At 43.1% G+C, this 19,180-nt stretch overlaps 1 protein-coding gene across 8 annotated transcripts in view; it reads left to right on the top strand.

Moving 5' to 3' along the window:
- The window catches only part of LOC100746638 (tensin-1), a 184,111-nt gene that overhangs the window by 69,905 nt on the left and 95,026 nt on the right, over nucleotides 1-19,180 (top strand). Inside the window, exon 1 of one of the 8 annotated variants that reach the window (XM_024372079.2) lies at nucleotides 3,080-3,883. The exons of 6 other annotated variants lie outside the window; for them this stretch is intronic. In XM_024372079.2, the coding sequence (XP_024227847.1) occupies nucleotides 3,857-3,883 (27 nt within the window). In that variant the 5' untranslated portion in view covers nucleotides 3,080-3,856. Of the gene's footprint in view, nucleotides 1-3,079; nucleotides 3,884-19,180 lie in introns of those variants that run through there. One more of the 8 variants, XM_012393409.3, reaches the window with a different exon arrangement.

Genomic DNA, 19,180 nt, shown 5'->3' with positions numbered 1-19,180 from the left:
TCACTGCGTTCTCTCCCTTCTTCTTCTTCTTCCATCTCGTCTGTTTCTTGTTTCCTCCTTTCTTCGCGGGATTCGATCGTCGAGATGCGCCCAGGTGCAACGTCGATATTAAGCTGCTCGTCGTTCTTTTGCATCGAACGCGAGGCCGCCGTGTAATGAACAGGAAGAGCACAGAGAACGAGGGAAAGTTTTCCAAGGGGAGGAGGCGGTATGAAAATTCAGAGAGGAAAACACAGAGGGAAGCCAGAAGGAATTTTCAAAGTGAAGAATGGGGTCTAAAAGGGAAGAGTCCAGGATTAGTAATACACCATTGTTTCCGTGGACAGGGCTAGAGACAGGTCGGTTCTGTGCCTCTGATACATCGTCTCTTTATCTCCTTTCTCTTTATTTTCTTTCGCCACGTTGAGCGCTCCCGAGAGCTGATGCATCATCAGCAGCTCGGATATGATCCACCTTGATACCCTTGTTCCTGATGAATGCAGGATTGTTTGCCGGTGTTGATTTAAGAAACAAAGATGAATAGGAGAGGTGACGAGAACGAGGACGATGCTTGATTAAGGAGAACGCTCGAAGTAGGTGTAGAAGAAAATTGGAATTTCCGTATGCGATTCTGGCGAATACTCCTAGCATCCGTAGTATAAACTTAAATTAGAGTTGAATTGGGTTGAGTTAAACACCTTCCTCCATGTCGGGGGATTTGAAATAATCTCGAGACAACACATCGATCGTCGTTCTTATCACTACATAGACACACTGGTTCCTTCATTTTGGTTATACTGGCAAAAATTATCATTTTCAAATTATGTACCAACTTTCTACTTATAAATGCAAATGAATACTTTTAACACGAGTGTACTCAAGAAGAATATCAGTACTTCCTGGATAAAGTATGTAGAACACAAACTTTTTCGAAGAAAAGAAGCCTGACACGACATGGTCTCGTTCTACTGCAAGATACTTTGATTAAACCGAACGCTCGCAGGTGTTTTAAAAGCAATTTCGAAATCCTCTGTATACTACCAATCGATACTATTAAGATCTCGAACAGAAGCTTAGATTGCATCGAGAGATGCTTTGGAAACTGGAACACCTCAAATAATTCTAGGAGCAAGAAATTAATTGAAATTCGGCTTCGTTCGTATTTCGAGGCGAATTTTCGAGACAAAGGCGATACGACTTATTCCACTTAGATTTTCAAGAGTAATCACCACGCGGTTCGTCGCGTACGTTTCGGAATCGCGGAAGGAAAATCGATGCGATCGCGTGCGAGGGCTGTAACGGTATTCGGAGCGGAGTCTAAGCTATTGATCGAACGAAGAAAAGACGAGGATCGAACAGGAGGATCGAAGACGCGGCAAGACGAGACGTTAGACGTATGTGACGAACGAAAAGAACGTCCCGCGGTGTCGTGACATTGGCTACGGCGGTCAGCCAACGTTGGTTGCCTAATGACTAATAACCTCCGTGTTTGAGTGTGTCGCGTGTCACGAAAATAGGCGGAATTCACAGCGACACGCTTATACGTATTCTTCTGCCATTGATCTATTGCCATTATGCAAGGAATTATCCTTAACTCGCGTGTTTCTCGATTCGGTCGAACGTGGGACACGCTAAGCGTCGATTCTACTGTTGGGTCGTTGACCCTTTGATTATAACAAATAGTTATACCAATAGTCCACAAAATAATTGAATAACTATGACGGTACAAATTAATTGAACCTTTCAGAAGAATAATAAGTTTATTTCTTGAAACAAATGCGACATAAATGATCGTAAATTACAGAAAAATTTTTGAAAAATTGGAGCATTTAACAGACTTCTCGTTATTTTCTAAGATGATTTTTGAGCGATTTTATTATCGATTATAGTAGAATTTTGTTTCTATGAACTCTATTTCTTATTCGAACGCAAACTTAATTTTACGAATGTGTAGTGAGTATGATAACATTTGCACTTCAACAGCTCCAACGATGGAATCATTATTCTATAAGTCTGTGTATATACAGAAACAAACACTATCTAATGTTACATGGACGTGTATGTAAAACGCCAGTACAATCATTTTCAAAAGAATTGTAACTCTAAATAGACTCCTACATATAGGTGGCTGTTAGATATGTATTTCACGAAGCAAAAACCACAGAGAACGTTTCTTTCATGATAAATAGCGAATAAGTAACGCTATTATGAATTTAGTCCGCGTTTTAACGGTATATCTGGAAAATTATATAAACCGCTTACTCTGTGATAGGCTCGCGTCAACGAAATTCTACTGCAATTAAAATTAACTGAGAACTACGCGGAGACTGTCTACCACAAAGCTCGCGTGTCGATCGATCAGTAGAATGAATTTATGTTTCTTTCGTTGCCTAGTAACGGCGCCAACAAACTGATAGATGAATATGTAACTAGCTACAAACTGGATCTTCGTATTACGTGAATATTTCTGAAACTCTACATTACCGACAAAACAATCTATCGAAAATCGCGATCAAATATCAAAATCACAATATCTTCTTTGAAGATTATTAATCTTAACCTTTAATATTCGAAAGAATAATTTATATTTTCGATTATTATCGTCGTTCGCGCGAATTGATAATTAAAATGTTCAACGGAGAGATCAACAGAAGTTTCTGTTTCAATTAACCGTAAAGTTTAGGAGAGTTTACGCGCTATAATCTACTACACGGTCGTGTACCGGCGTGAAAGTAAAACGCGCGCAACGAAGGGTTAACAAGCTTCCTCGAAAATCCAATTTTCCTCCTGTGTCGTAGGTATCGGGCACATTAGCCGCCGCCGAAGCGTGAATTATTTGTCGGCGGTAACGAACGCCCGATAAATAAGCCCGTTGCTGTCTATACATTACGATATAAATATATTCGCGACGGTGTTGCCCGACGATAAATCAGGAAGTGCTCGTATATAATTCTTAACGTCGTCGGTGTAACAGCGGGTTGTTAAGATTCGACCACAAATTTTCTTGCCGGTCTCCGTGTATTTGGTGGGGTGTCTACCTGCGGCGATAGCGATGGGCTCCGTGCACGCGCGATGCGGAGCTCTCCAGTCCGCGAACAGCGCTCCAACGCGAAGGACGTGGGAAAGATCGATTCGTCGTCGTTGCTCGATCCATCGAGGATTTCCTATTCCACCGTCCCTTGCATCTATCGCGATCGATAACGTAAAAACTCGTCCAGTGATCATCTCGCTCATATATACCGCCTAAATCCTTCGAATTCATTTTAAGATCGTTCAAAGTTGCTCGGGGAATCGAATTTTACCATTAACTCGAAAGATATCCTCGTACTTTAAAATGTTTATACGAATCGAAGTATAACACGATTCCGAGACACGCCGAGTCAAAACATTTTACAATCGGTTAAGTGAAGTGACGTGCCGGAACCTGCTGGTCGAGAAAGCTGTGTGTAGCTGTCTCGGATAGACGATTTCAGTGTCGAGGCGGTTACAGAGGCTGTATAATCGAACGTTGGATCGATCTCGCGATAAAATTCCTGAAACGGTGTCGTGTGCGAAGCAGGCACGAGCGAAATAAGCATGGGGAGGAGGGTCGTCGAACCCAGGAACACTCGCGTGAAATTAGTAACGGCGTCGATCGTGCCGTGACCTTGACCGGCGTTGACCAGCCTAACGAAAATCGAGAGTGGTCCGTCAGGTACGAATTGTACGAAGGGAGAAGCTTGGACATTGGAGAACCACGAAAAGAAAGAGACGACGACGAGGTGGACAGTGCGAAGGAAGTGAGATGCGCCATTTTCGAGAACCGATGCGAGAAGGTGAACGATCCTTGGAGCGTTTCGCCGCAGACCGGTAATGGGATACCAGAGGTGACGGCAAGATGAACGGTCACGGTTCCACCAATGAGGTACTTGCGCCACGTTCCGTCCAACAATTTCTTTTCCTCCTTCTCTGGCCTTTTTTTCCCTCCGTTTCTTAGCCATGTCGCCCGCGCGCACGCGGTTTCTTCTTGTTGCGTTCTAAATTCGCCGCGCGACGGACCTAGGCTTCGTGCACACCGATCGCGAGAGAATGGCGAAGGTCTCGATAATGCGAGCAACGCTCGAGACTTGGTTCTTGGAAAACTTTCATAGGATTGTTCGACGATTACACGAGCGACAGCCTGTAGAAGCCGAAAACTCGTAGAAATTGGTATTGGCATGGAATTGGATTTCTTTTATTTGTAATTCGATGAGTCCTCGTGGAATTCTTATATATACAAGGAATGTTTTAAGTTTGCGGTTAAAGGTTAATGGGTAAGAGGTTTTGCGAAGTTTGCCTAAATGCTTTATCGAATTATTGTGCACGAGCCCTTATTATAGCTGCAGCAAAGACAAGGAATTCTTGACGTACACGACGATGTCTTATGTATCCGCGGCTTGCATGACGGTGTCCGAGGTTTCTGGTTCGTAGATATTCTGGATAACACTTGCCACTTGCACCCAACTTTCTACTTTGCGAATTCGAATTTACATTTATCACTCGCGCAGGTTCGTGTTTCAAGCTTGGGTTTCTTTTATGTTTAAATCGTCAACGTATCTTAAATATAAACGAGCGAACATCTGCTTACAAGTATAATCCGATTATTTATTAAGTATTACGAATTCACGCTAAAAGTACGGAAATGACCAACGGGACTTATCGATTTCGCGTTTATCAAAGGCTTCTGTACTACGTTGGATTTGCTTGACATTCACATACGAAGCTCGCAATTTCTGGTTGTGTTTAAATGAGAAAAAAAGACGGAAGGATAGGGTTGATAAGACTCTCTAAGTGATTAGATAACGTTCACTGGCAGGTATGGCACTGTTTGCACGTAAAAGTATACGCACTTCTTCTTTCACGTTTGAGAAATTCGTCAGAAGTTTTCAAGTCGTTACAATTATCTTCATGTTACGATGTTATATAACTTTCATCAGAATAACGAAACGATCGTATTAATGGAATGGAACGATGACGTTATTTAACTGTAATTGTCCGTAAGTATTGCTGATAAAACGTTATCTATGTCAGGCAATTTTAATTATCGAACGAAGATAGCGACGAACGTTGAAGCGAGTGGTACGCTCGCGATAGCGTTCGCCTACGTACGACGTTGGTTGGAATTTCGATGGTCGAGCTACCGTGCTCGATATATCGGGGCCAGATGGGCTTTCCATTTTTTTTTCCACGTGGCCAGATTGATTGGACGACTCGAATGGCCGAGTCTTTCTCCCTGGCATAGCGCCAGCTATCGCGATGCATCGAGTGAAAAGCGTTCGGCCAACTCTTTTTTTCGCACGCAACTCGTCCGTACACCGAAACGCGAAGTTTCTTTTTCCCTGTGCATTGTCCCCGTCGTACGCGGTCGTTTGCGAGTAGTATATCGATAATCGTGCTTCCTGCGCAGGCATTGAATATCTGTGTCGCGTTTTTAGCATAGTTGCTATCGCAGTTGTTTGCTCTTCGAGGCGAAGTCAAATTGACTGCCTTGAGACTCGTTCCTTTTGTCGTCGGAAACGCGACTTGGAATGTCGAATATTGATTCTGGTTTTAAAAAGCAGACTCGAAGTATTGCGCCAGAAGTTTTCAGAGTGATTTATGCTAAAACAACATGGAACGGATAAGTATAGCGAGGTTGAATGAAATTTTCAAACGAAATATATCGTCAGCACGCGTGTAATTTTTCATTCGTAGTATCGAAACAAATTTAGAAAATTGCTAGAGGTTTTCATTTACGCTTTATTTATGTTTGAACAACAACGAAAAGGTACATCTGGCGATGCCAAATGAAATCTCAATAGTAAAATTTTTAACTTACGGAAGTAAGCGCGATGCCATTAAAAAAAGTATGAGAGATTGAGTAAAAAATATTGGCAAAAGTTTTCGGTTAGACGTAATTTATGTTCCAACGGTGAGGATCGAGTAGATACAGTAACATCGAAGGAAATTTTGAAACACACATATACATGATCGTTTCGATGATGGGATTTTTAATTCACAGCAGCAAGCGTGGCGCCATTAATCTCTGGTAATCATGGCCAATTAATTGGTATGCAAACGAGCTCGAGCACAAATTATTGCGAACGATGGCGGGCCCAGTCATCCGATGCTCGACCCTTTTCCTTCGTCCTTCGAACGTCGTTCCACCTTCTAATCTTCGATTTAAGGAAGAACAGGCTGCGTACGTGATTCCCTTTTGTAAAACACCGCGAGAGGAATTCGGTTAAGACCAGTCAAGGCTGCACGCGTTGAAATTCGCCAACGAGCCGAAATAGTCCTTCCGAGAATCGCGTTTAGCTTTTAAGGTCGCGCATAATGTGTCTTTTAGCTGAAATTCCTCCGGGCTTCTTGATGTATTTCTCTCTCTCTCTCTCTCTCTCTCTCTCCCTCTCTCTTTCTCTTTCTTTCTCTCTGTGTACTTTGCAACGGGACGTTCCACGCGATATACAGCAATCTGTCCAGGCCGCTTAAACACACCTAGTTGAAAGTTCCGCCAACCCATGAAATATTCATGAAATTTCACGAAGAGTACGGAATACGATGTACTTATTAACAGTGGCGTTCAACGCTCTATCGGCAAATTAGAGCCGTGAATTAATCGTGTCTCTCTGGTTTCGCACTCGATTCGTTAACGAACGTATGTTACACGCGGACCAGTTGCGATTTCGTTACGATTTCATTGTGATTTCGTCGGAATTTCATTGCAATTTCGGTGTGATTTCATTTGAGCTTTGTAACCAGGACACAGTACGATTAGACAGCTTTATGTTTCTAACGACCATGAGCGTAATAGCAGAATAGCTGTTCGTGTCTATTGCATCATTAAAAGTATAACATTCTTTTTATACAACTAAAAAACAGCTCGGTAGTTTCGTATTTCCAGCAACAGAATTGCTCGTGCCTGTACACTACATCGTCAAAGATATTAAAAGTTATCGAATCGAACTGCGTCATCCCTAGGAAATTGTAATGACGTCGAATCGTCTGTTTATCATCTGGTATAATGTACTTGAATCGTGAAGCGATATCCAGCTTAACGTTAGTTGAAACAAAAATGAAAGCCGCTTCATGGCCAAGGGAATAAGATTTCTTGACAAAGTTCCCTCTGCGTCCGAGTTCGCGGAAGTTGTCGGAGGACTCGAAACTAACTCGAAATATCGCGAGGATTGGCGGATGCGTTATAAGGTTTAGGAAAGTTCGCAGCTGCGGCTCGACTTTCGAGATGTTCTTGTTGCTCGAAAAACGCTTCGATAATTCCCTCGCGCCGGAGCTGGTACCGTTGTCTCTAGCAAAGCAACGCTACAAATTCCCCCGTTATCTTGGATATTAAACTTTGCAAGCTCGCGATTCCACGCCTTCGCTTTCCTTATTACGCGAAATTACCACGACAACCACGATTTCTCATCGACGAGTACAACCGCGAGCCTGTTAATTTATACACATTGTCGAGGATCATTAAGTCAGGCTTCGTAAAAAGTACCAATAATTCTCTCCTCGCCGGCATCTCTTAAAAGATCGTAAAATCGTTGCCACATCTTCTTTTCTCGAGTCGTTAAACGATTCCCTCCAGACTGATTCGTGGCACCAACTCGTACTTCCTGCAGCAAAACTTCCGTTTCCAACGTTCGCCTTCGCAACGAGACTCGTGTTTGATAAAAAAGGACCAGATGAGTGAAAACCAAGAAAGATAGCAGACGATGAAGAGGGTGGATCCCTGTGGTTTTTGTCAAGTTAACCTCGGGTTACCAGTCATAACGTTTTACGATCGCAACTCCGTCGGAATCGTCGCACTATCCGTGTGGATGGATCGTAAGGAGCTCGTAAACGACTTGCATAAAATTGATTCGCCGCTGTCGGCATTGCGCGTACGACATCGCTCGTTCATTGGCGAAACCGGCCGGTGGAATTTTTTTCGGTTGGTTCCCGAATTGGACATCGAAATAAATTTCGCGAAAGTGGGAGGAATCGGTGTGGATTATGCCCCGGTTTCTCTCGCCTCGGGAAGGACCAACCACGTTATTTCGGAACAGGTCGAATTGGACTCGACCGGTTGGTCCAGCGACCGTATTATCAGCCGTGGAATTTAAAGCGAGCGATTCGGGAGCGTTGGAGTCACTCGTCGATTTAGATAACAATGTCGATATCGGTGTAATCGGGGATCGTTTAAAACTAAGAAATACGGGACACCTTCATTACGCGGTTCTCCAATGAGCCGATTGGCGGAGCATTCCAATTCCGCGGAATGAAATTCTGATAAGATAGCAGTAACTTCGCGTTTGGTCGCCTCATGGCCGTTTGTCGGGTAAATAACCGGGGTTTTTATCATCTTAAAACTCACGCGAGATGTTGCTAGTGAGAGTATAAGAGATTTACGAAGTTTATTTTCGAGATGGAGTTCATTTCTTTTGATTTGTAGAGAGAACTTTTTACTGTCATCCACACGGTGATGTTACTTGGAGTACAACTAAAGTGTCGATATTAATAGGATGCAACGAGAAAGGAAGGGAAGCAGTAAAAAAAGAAATGAACATACATACACACTACTAGTTACTATGATTTTCATGATAGTCAGGTTTCCAAACTTCTTAGCTTATATCAAGAACTCTCATCGACATCCATTCATCTTGCCCCCTATGATTTAGTCGAACCGGTGATCGTCGGTCAGCTGGACAGTTTAATAACGTGGCACGGATCAACTCGAATGCATAAGTTGTTGGCGATGTGGTCGCGAAGCTACGGCATTCCGGTAGTTTCACGGAGGACAGAAAAACCTGGTACGTGGGCGTGACGACCACATGAATTGTGTCTCGCCGTGAAACGGATCTCCTTTGTCGAAAGGTTGGCCGCACGCGTGCATAAGCGTAATGCGTATCAGGGCGCGTGCAACGCGAACTTTGCTCGAGCCGAGCAATAAATTGATACTGTATGCTTCACGCTAGGTCTGAATAACGGGGCCTCGTGTGAGCCTCAGGTTTCCATTGCACAATAAAATATCTTGCCTTGAGAAATAAAAATTGATTAGGATTTAGGTTCGATTTGAGTTAGATTTTGAAATCAGCTCTGTGTTAGATACAAAATCGTGCAAAGTTTCTGCGGGTTTTCCATTGGAGATTAGACATTTCTCGAAGAAAATGAAAAGAATTCATCGCCTTTCACTTTTCTAAAAAGAGGAAGAATTTTAATTTCCCCTATAAAATAAGAAAATCTTATATTGCATCGCGAAATATATGAAATTACAGTTCGTTGGCGTTGCACTTTGTCTTCGTGCAATGCTCTCAGTATTTTGATATTTTACTTGATGCGATTCACAATGGTAAGGATTTTAGTGATACGATGAAGTTAGTTCTATCTTGGTGTATGAGATTTCTGTCACTCTTTTACCTGAGCATAGTAGCTCAGACAGGCGAGTAAACACGTGTTCATGTTAATCGCGTGAATCTTCGTCCGAAAAGGATTCTTCTGAAACGTTGGTCGGGTTCACACGCGATGAACGCGCGTGTACACAGTAGGTTTGTGGGATAGGCCGTGGGCACATGGAATTATTCGGTCGGTGGAACGAAGTGCTAATGAATATTGATGTGCCACAGGTTCGTTCTGTCCGAGGTCGATGCATTAGCGTCATTAACACTTGCCTGGCGACGAAAGGAAAGAGCAAGCTGAAAAAAAAGAGAAATCCGGCCAGAGAATATCAGAGATCGCTCTCGAAAGACGATAGGCACTCACGGACAAAGTTTACCATTTCCATTCTCGTTAAAATTGCTAATGCCTGAAAAAAAGCTTTCATACTAAATAATCGTTCGATACGTATTATCGGTAAATATTCGTGCTATGTACGGATTTAAATCACGATAGCGTATCGTAATCGCGATCGGAGGTGATGCGGAAAGTTCGAAGTCAAGTAATCGACGGTAAGCAGCATCTACATGGTATCTAATCGGTGACGGGTTGGAGTTAACCGTGAATCCCCTGGTGTAGCATTAAACGAGCTCGGGACGTGACCAATTGGTAGACTGCGAACTATTTAATGCGATTAGACGTTAACCAGGGTGTGGCAGTGTCTGTCCGCTGTCAAATTTTCTGACCAACGAGGTTCTTCGTAGGCTAGATTCGTCAGTCGATTCGATAGTCAGATCATCGATTGTCTTACCTCTGGTCAGTCGATTGATCCAATTTGAGTATTTCTCGCATCGTGTTACATTTATCTTCTCTAAAAAATTGATACAGATAGCTGGAGAATCTACTCGATAATTTTGCGAATCGTTCGTTTTCGAATATATTTTGGCAAAAGTTGCCAGTTAAAGCTAACGAAGAGAGTAAGAAGCTAAAGGTAAATCACGACCAATAGTCAGTCGAACCAGAATGTTTTCTTACTTTATCGATTACCTTTAAAGAGAGCTGAGGAACTTTTTCTCCTGTAGATGATACTTAACTTTTCTAGCGGGACGTTCCCCGATTCGTTGGGCGATTAAGCCTGCGAAAGAATTCCCTCGATTATTTGAAGTTTACTCAGCGAGAACGCTCCCTTACTTTCTGTTCCACGAGAGAATCGAGCTTCGAGTTGATTACCGACGTTCCGACTTAACGCTGCCCGGTAGAAAGGAACGAATCAACCGAGTCGTGGATTTCAGACGAGCTTCCAATACCCGACTAACCTAATTTCAATCGAATATTGAAGAAACCCGAACGAAAAGAAGAAACTTAAAATTGCATGGCAAGTAATTAATCCTATCTTTGTCGAGCGTCGAGTTGTCTTGATCAAACTGTTCTAAGCTCCTTCGAACAGTGGAGGAGACACAAACATAAAACAGGGTTTCTATAAGAGAATTTGAACCTAAAATTAGAGTGTAATAAAGATTCAAATACGATTCAAAAAGCTTGCAAACTTAAAATATCATCCTCGCATGCTCGTACTCTAAAAACACCTGCATCATTTTTCCGAAGATTCTTTTTCTACGCGAATCTCTCTGCGAATGTCCTATGTATCGTATCCTTTACTTATCTGACTTCTGAAACAAAACAGTTATACTAATTGTCCACTGAATGCTGCATTATAAATGATTTTCCCCTGTGTTAACCCCCAATGAAGTCATTTTAATGAAATTTCATCATATTCTGCTCACGATTTCAGCAAACACAACCAACACAAACAAAGAACGATCAAGGATAATCGAGCAACGTTATCTGTCGAGAAATGGAGATAAAAGTCTTGCATCTACGCCCTTCTGTCGGAACGAACGTTCCGCGGTGGTCGTGAAATGACGGCGAAGGAATCGCTCTATTACCAAGCCGCTTACACGCCGATCTATCGTGTCCGTGAGCGGCCGTTAGTCACCGGCTAATATCACGTTGTCCGTAGTTGGAACTAACGTGCACTAGTCTTGGAAGGAAGAAAGGGATTCTAACAAACGGCGCGTTAGGAAAACCGCCGCTGGATCAGTTCCTTATTATAAACGTGGCTCCCTTGAAGCGCCATACGACGCTAATTACAAACTTTCATTACGAGTCACGCTCGACTCGACGAATGGCGGGACGATCGCGTTATAGCCGGCATCCGCGGCCAGAAACAGGAACGAGCAGTCTTTGGTATAACGTAGAAAGGAAGCCGGATAATGATTGCGACTATTAATCAGGCTGGTCGCGAGTTTTACGCGGTGTACACGCATCGATTAGACTGCTCGCCTGCGTGCCAGTGATCCGCGTGGGCGATCTACCGACTCGACGATCTACGACCAGTTTCCAGACTTTCGTGTTACTTCGTCGGAGCCAGCATCAGAGAAATAAAGACGAAAAATGGATAGCTGGTGGCTCTGTGCGTTGGTTCGCGAAGAACGATTTAACGGAGGATAGGCTCTTATCCAGCGTGACGAGCGCGAAACGTCGTTTGACGTTAATTGCTGGTACTCAAGAGGGTGAATGATTACGAACGGACGAGATGAAGATAGCAAGAAGGTTGGGATTTGGATCGGGAGATTATATACGATTATTAATCAACCTCCATGAAGAAAGAGAGAGGCAGCCACCATATCGATCGGAAATTCCTACCCCCGTGGCTTGTAATTTCTGCGTATGATCAATGGGGAATCGGTCGTTACCGATGTATGCATGGATATCTGTGCTTCATTAGCCTGTCCGTGGTTAATGCGCTGATACCAAAGGGGTACGCATGGAATCGTGACGTTCGCCGATGAGAAATCGTATCGATCCGTGCCTTGCCAAGATTAGCTTCAGTCCGACCGAATTTTATGGTCTTATCGACGTGAAAGATCATTTCTAACGTGGTATGCTACGGGTATAATGTGATCGTAAAATTTCATTAGAAGCTAAAGTTTACGAGAGTTGGAATATGTACCGCGAGATAATTTTTTGGAATTCGAGGACTTCGAGTATCATTCGATAAGGTGCATTCTAATCTTTAACAACTGCCGATGATTCATTTTTCTTAATTTGATGATCGTTATTAAGCGAGAAGCAATAAGGATTTAATATAATACCTTATGTTATTGATAAAAGACTGTAACCAACACATCAATTCAGCAATTAATTTTGCAGTTCAGGATTGAAACTGCTTCTACAAAATGTATACTATGGTCTCCAACGCAATTATATCGTTGGGTATATCAATAAATAATTTAACTTTGTCAGAGACAAATTTACAGTAATTATATCGTAATTTTCGAAGAGAAACAGTATCGTTATTGAGAATGAGATAAACTATTAATGAATTTCCTACACTCAAGAACATTGTCTCAAATGTAATTGGAGCTAATTAAACGCTTATCTTTCTATTATCTCTCAGGAGATTAATGTTTTAATTTACAACTATAATCGTTTCCACAAGCAATCTAAAATTTCAAAAAACATCAAAATATTTAACAACAGGCTTCGCTTATCTCTTTATCACGTTGAAATTTCATGGACAACTAGCATAAGATCAGACCTTCCATCATGCCAAAGGACCGAAAATCCTAGATCATCGATCAGTGCAAGCCCAGCCATCAGCCTCGCGTCGGTCGTGTAACAAGAGCTGGATTAAACGAGGCGGATAGAAGGTATCATTTATGGCGTTTACGAGGTACCTAAGCTAATTGCCAGGCTGGGGACTAGCTAGGCGAGAAGAAGCCGGGATAGGCAATTAGAAATATTAATCAGCCTGCGTCGTTCGTTGCCTGTAGGCTCGACTTTACGGCGGAAAATCGTTCGAGTTTGTCCATGTTCGGAGTAGTTGCGTGCCTCTGGTTGTTCATTGTGTGCATCCGCACCTGGTGGAGGCATTCTCGCGCGATAAACCGGTAACCACACGGCCGTTACACCGCGAACACCATGGCCACTTTGTCGTAGCATGTATACACCCCACGGTAACCTTAAAGCTACGTTTACAAGTGTCGACGGGCACGAGAGGATTCACGCTGGCTGTCACGGTCGAACGCCTGCCTCTGGCGCGAATTGATTTAACGACGTTCGAGAAACGATGATGCGTTCGATATCTTCTACTTCTTCGGCTCTCACCTACGAAGCTTGTGTACCATGGTGCCTGTATAGAAACTACAGGAAGATGTTTTACGTTCACTGGTAAATTCTTTCAAATTTTTCAATAACACGAGAGCACCGCCGGATCATCTTCTTGTTGATTGGTCAGGTCTATTCTGGAATAACTGGTTCAGATTGTGGAATCCGATCTCCTTCCTACAAAATATATATTAATTCTCTTAAAAGAGATCAGCACAAGTTTGAATATTATTGCACTTTGTACGATTCCCTTTACCGTTTTAATCGAACGATTATAATGCTTATGTAACTTCTCATCTTTCTTATCAGTCACCTTAGTTGCCGAGATAATTACTAAATCGTATTTCGCTTTGGATCGTTATGGGATTATGGGTATAATTTCTTTGTAAATGAATAAATAAGTAAAAAACATCGAAGATATTGCTTTTGGCGTAACAATAGTTCACTCGAGGATTTCTAGGTTCCTGTCCGTTCTAGGAGAAGTTTCTATTGTTATACAGTTCTATTCTACTTAGAATTGTGAAGAGTTCTTCTTAACGTCGCAATAAGACGCAAGACTCTTTTATTCGTTAGCGCACTGTAGAATCTCCTGAGAAAGACGAATGGAAAGAAGGAAGCTGAAATGTACCGGGATAAACAACAAGATATATAGCGCTTAATATTAATTCGAAAAGTTTTATCTGCGAAATTAGAAAGGCTGCGAATGATCTATGTGTCGGCAAGACGCTGAGCATTATTACGACGCATAGTATCCCGCGTCAGCAATTTCTTGCCGTCGGTTTCTAGATCGATCTGGCCGCTAATGCGAAGGCAGATTTATCGCGGCGCGCATCGCACTTGTCGAAGCCGACCGATGAGAAATTGCCCGCGACCAATGAAAATCAGAACGTGCCGTACACGCGTACGTAACTCACCAACGATGCATCTCTTTCTCTCGTAATCAGGGTGAAGTGAACCTTAACGAGAGACAAGCCGACACGACGATATCTGCCTGGACGTTTCCTGGCGGCAAACATATCGATCGATCGTTCGTTACTTCTCGGATCTGCGTGTACACTCGCGAAATCTCTCTCTCTCTCTCGTTCGATCACCTTTTGTGTCAACGACAACCGGAAGAGAAAGTGATCGAGATAGATTCTTTCGAGTGGAAAAACCGCGACATCTTGTCGCACGTCGGATCGATGATCGCCACTGCTGAAAATATGAATGGACATTCGGGAACACGTAGGCGTGCAGAACGCACTGACGTAACCGTAATTCCCTCGTGGCGGAATCGTTGATCCTTGGAGATGATAACGACGATCCCGTTATAGTGACCAGCGTGTCGCTGTAAAATACCCACTGTTGTTACACGGTTATTTTACAACCGTGCCGATCTCAACTCTGGAACCATCGTTCCCTTCTTCTGCTTTCATTTATTTCTTCTTTTCTCTTTTTCTTTTTTGCTTTTTTGTTTGGCTGGTGCGGAGAAGATGTTTCATTACCATAAGGTAGCCAGGGAGAATCGTAAAGCGTCTGAATTATTTCACGCTCGGCATCGAATCCTTTTAAATCTCCCCTTCTGCTGGCCGAGCGTCTTATTTACAAGGCGGCCGTCGTTTCGTTCGCGATAAATAATATGGCCAGCCGCGTTGTCTTTTGAAAAACAATTAATTATTTCGCGTTCTCCGACGCAACGACCCAGGACCAATGGCGAGAAATTTCAGAGCGGCAAAGAGGAGAGAGATCCTTGACTGGCTCGGCCTGCCAATTAAACGGGAACCTAGGCGCGAAACCGTCCGCCCTAACGAGCCTCGTTTGCAATGACAACGATGAAAAAGGTGGCCGTGTTGGAACGTTCATTCGGAAGAAAGCGATTCGTCCACTTTCGTTCTTCACCTCTGTCGGCTGGTTATGTTAATTCTGTTTGTAACTGTACTCGTATCCCGACGTGAAACACGCACTCAATGGCGTATTATTTTATAATTAATCGCCTATAAAAATGTCACGAATAAAATGGTAAACCGTGAGTTTTAAAGCGGTGGAAAATAAATATGAGGAATTAGTATAGAGAAATTGAAGTGAATGGAGGGATTTAGACCGACACCTTTTCACAATTGGAACAGCTGAATAATTCAGAAAGCCACCGAAAGATTAATGGCTACTGGGCGAGTTGAAGAGATTCGCTGATGTAACGATCGAGAAGAAACGCGAGGTTTCCTGAGTGTTGCTCGCATTCTTAATGGCAGGCGGCTAGGGACCGCGTAACAAAAACGTAACACGCGGCCACAGTTTTTCAAAGGATCGCGCGGCTCTGGTGAGCCCTGATTGGCGCAGCAGATACGTCCTCGTGGTGATCCCGACGACCTTGAAGCCGTGGCTACCATAACATCGGCGAACAACCTCACCAGGCTTTACCTCTCATCCCTCCGCTCTTCTTCTTCTTGTCAGGCCTTTTCTAGATCTCAGCCTCCGCCAGATTGATATTAGGCATCACTCACAACGGGGTTTTCAATCATATACGTTTAATTCCATTTAGTCTGAATAATTAATATTCGCGAAGAGAAGGGTACAAATTTCTAAATTGCCCGTGACCGATTGTAGGAGGCAAATAGCGGTTTGTAATACCTTTGCAAAAAATTCATTTGATGTACAGGATAAACTGAAATACCTGCACAGAGGTTTGAATACTCGTGGACAAATTTTTTTACGATATAGTAAAGTTCTAAATTGAGGCATTAAATAACGATACCCATTGATGCAATAATTATTCGTAAGAAAAGAAAATACGAAGCGAAGGAATTTCAGTAAGAAGGAACAAAGCAAAGACGTCAGGAAAGGAGAAAGGAAACATCAAGGAAATACCAGTAAAGGAATATCAGCAATAAAGAACAAACCAAGAAAGGAATTCTAGAGAGAAAAAAGCATTGAATGGATACCAGAAAGAGGAATTCCAGCAATAAAAGAGCAAACAAAAGGTACATGGAGAGTCTTCAAGAGAAATTTCAAGAGCAGTATTAATACTTACATTAGAAAATGAATGAAAATAGACACCATAGAAAGAAACGAAAATAGCAGCGAAATACGCATCACGAAAAGAGATTATAGGAGATTCTAAGATTCCAAAGGGTGCATTCCAGAGATTCAAGAAAAACAGCTATGAACGCGTCAAAGAACTGTAAAGTCGTCGATATAAAAATATGACACGGTATATACGAAGTATACGACCTGTAGTTTATATAACTGATCGATCGTGACAAACCAGAGAGGAGAACCCCTTGATCGAAGTGGCCTCCTCTTTCTCTCACTCGAGACGACGACCAACACTTGGCCAAAGCTAAAGTCAATCGAGTGCAATCGTTCGTTCTTTTCTTATTGCAACGATCGTGCATGCACAGGCCGAGGTGCCGGAAAAAAAATGTTCGTCGCGACGAGCTCCAGAGAGGAACGCACGCACGCTTGATAAACCTTCCGACCGAAAGAGAGCAAAATAAAGAAGAACAAACACGATCGGTCGGGTGGAGCGCACAGCTTCGACCAGGCAGTCCCGTCGAAGTGGGTTAAGGCGTAAAACGTTCAAGATGTGGCCGAAGAAAGTCGTAACTCAAAGGTGATCCGGCCTCTCGTTATTATTCATGACGCAGAATTGGGTCAGGGAGTCTCGATCGATTATGTTTGATCGTCCTCGAAACAAAATTCGTGGGATCGCGTCTCATCCTGAAAACGTTGCTTCTTGGAAGCTAAAAGGATCCCAAAGGATCGTTTCCGTTTTTTATCTTTCCCATTTCCATAGACAAGGTCGTATATGTGGGTCAGTAGAGACGTCGACTTGTGCAGCCCCTTATCGATCGTACCTTATCGAGAGTAAACATGGGATAGCTTTGGTTGTACTACCGCGAAGATAAGCGACGGTCTACCGGCACGACCGAGAATTCATTCATTCTTTATTCGAGCTACGACGGCAAAGACAAATCCCGTAATTGAGCGAGAAGAGGGGCTTTGATCGGCGATTAAACGATCAACCACCAGCTTTATCGCCTCTACTAAGCTCGGCCGGATGTTGTTGCTCGTTTGCTTGAACGGTACCGGGGAACGATCTGAATGATCGAAGGCAGTATAGTTGTGGACAAAGATTAAAAGATGCTTTGTTGTTCGAGAATCTTGCGAAGCGAGTCTTAAAGCACGCGCTGAGAAATCGGATACACGAGAAAGAGTGAAAAAGAATGCAAAAGATTGGAATTCTCGTAGAGTTTATCAACGTCGATTTCCAAAATTCTGAAACATTTTCTGATGTATCTATCCAGAATTTAATAGTAACAGGAAATTGCGAGCTATAACGTTCGCTTGAACAAATAATCTTTCGAACCCGTAAAACTGTCGAGAGCTATTCTCGATCGACTATAGTCCGCTTCAAGATCGTGGGCTGTTCACCTCGTCGCCTCGAAGGTCGAAAGAATGGAAAACGAAAAGGTTACGGGCTCGCCCGTAGTGTTCGCAACGCGGTGAACACTTCAGCTTTGATACTTCAACTCCCCGCAGATCAACCAATCGGCTCAGCCACCCACTTTGGTTTGCCACCCACGTGGGTGTGTGTGTGGAAGCAAAGTATACAGTGTTCTTTGGTATTTGCATTCCTTCTCTCGGGTCTCTGTCATTCGAGTATTACGATGGTGGCACGAAAAACGTATGATGTCTGGCACCGATCGTCTGATTCTACTTGGAATAAAACCTGATACTTTGTTTTCTCAATCCGTAACGAAATGAAAAGATTTTCTATGCAAAGTGTTCATGGTTATAGGGATCATTTTTTTATACATTTTGCATTTTGTAATGAAATCCAAAGTTTATTATAACATTTTCGAAAGAGCAGCTCAACGTTGTACTCGTTTGTTGATTCGTAAAACGGACAACAGTACGAGCGTCAAAATCCAAGCCATAATAACGTGCATACGCGTGCAAACACCGAGCGTTATTCGTGATAACGTTCATGGAAAAACTGCTGCTCGACTTTACGATGAACGATAACGGTGCATAATATTTTACACCTCGACCGCGAACCACAGTCACCAATATATTCTTCCATCTAAAATCCGATTACAGGCTAATCGTTAACTCATGCAGAAAATACATTCATCGCTAAGTAATTTTCACTTTGTGTATCTCTATTAAATTCTCCAACTCGCAACAACACTCATAGCTGCACCCGCGGATGTCAACGACACTTTCGCCAGCGCTGTGCAAATTAAAATTTCCCCTGAGTCATCCGTTTCTCAATCATCTTTCACCAGCCGTTCTTCAGTGAGAACAATAACCAAAGGCAATCATTTTGGGACTTTAATTGTCGTTGAGAGCTTTAATTAAGCAGTGGAACACACGACGAATACCAGCCGGCCAAAGAAACAAATTGCATTCCGCGAACAATCTGATCGGCATGCAATTATGCCGGAGAGACAGGTCAGTGAAACAATGTCTCATAACTCAGAGGCGACTTCCTTATGACTCCATTGTGCCGCGTCCTTGCGCAGTGGTCGACGTTCGCAACTCCTTCGCCAGAAGGATGGCCTCGATGATGTGTGTCTACCCTTTGGGGGCCGATCCTCCCCGAGCCAGTGTTTACATATGTCGGCACAGTCAGAAAGGAACTCGTTCTCCTCGTGCAAACGATTGTGCATTACCCGTCGGAGTATCACGGGTTACA

The sequence above is a fragment of the Bombus impatiens genome, unplaced genomic scaffold (genome assembly GCF_000188095.3).
Source record: "Bombus impatiens unplaced genomic scaffold, BIMP_2.2 scf_2880, whole genome shotgun sequence".
NCBI classification, from domain to species: Eukaryota; Metazoa; Arthropoda; class Insecta; order Hymenoptera; family Apidae; genus Bombus; species Bombus impatiens.
The sequence above is the reverse complement of the archived record's forward strand: the minus strand, read 5'-3'. Positions and strand labels throughout refer to the sequence as shown.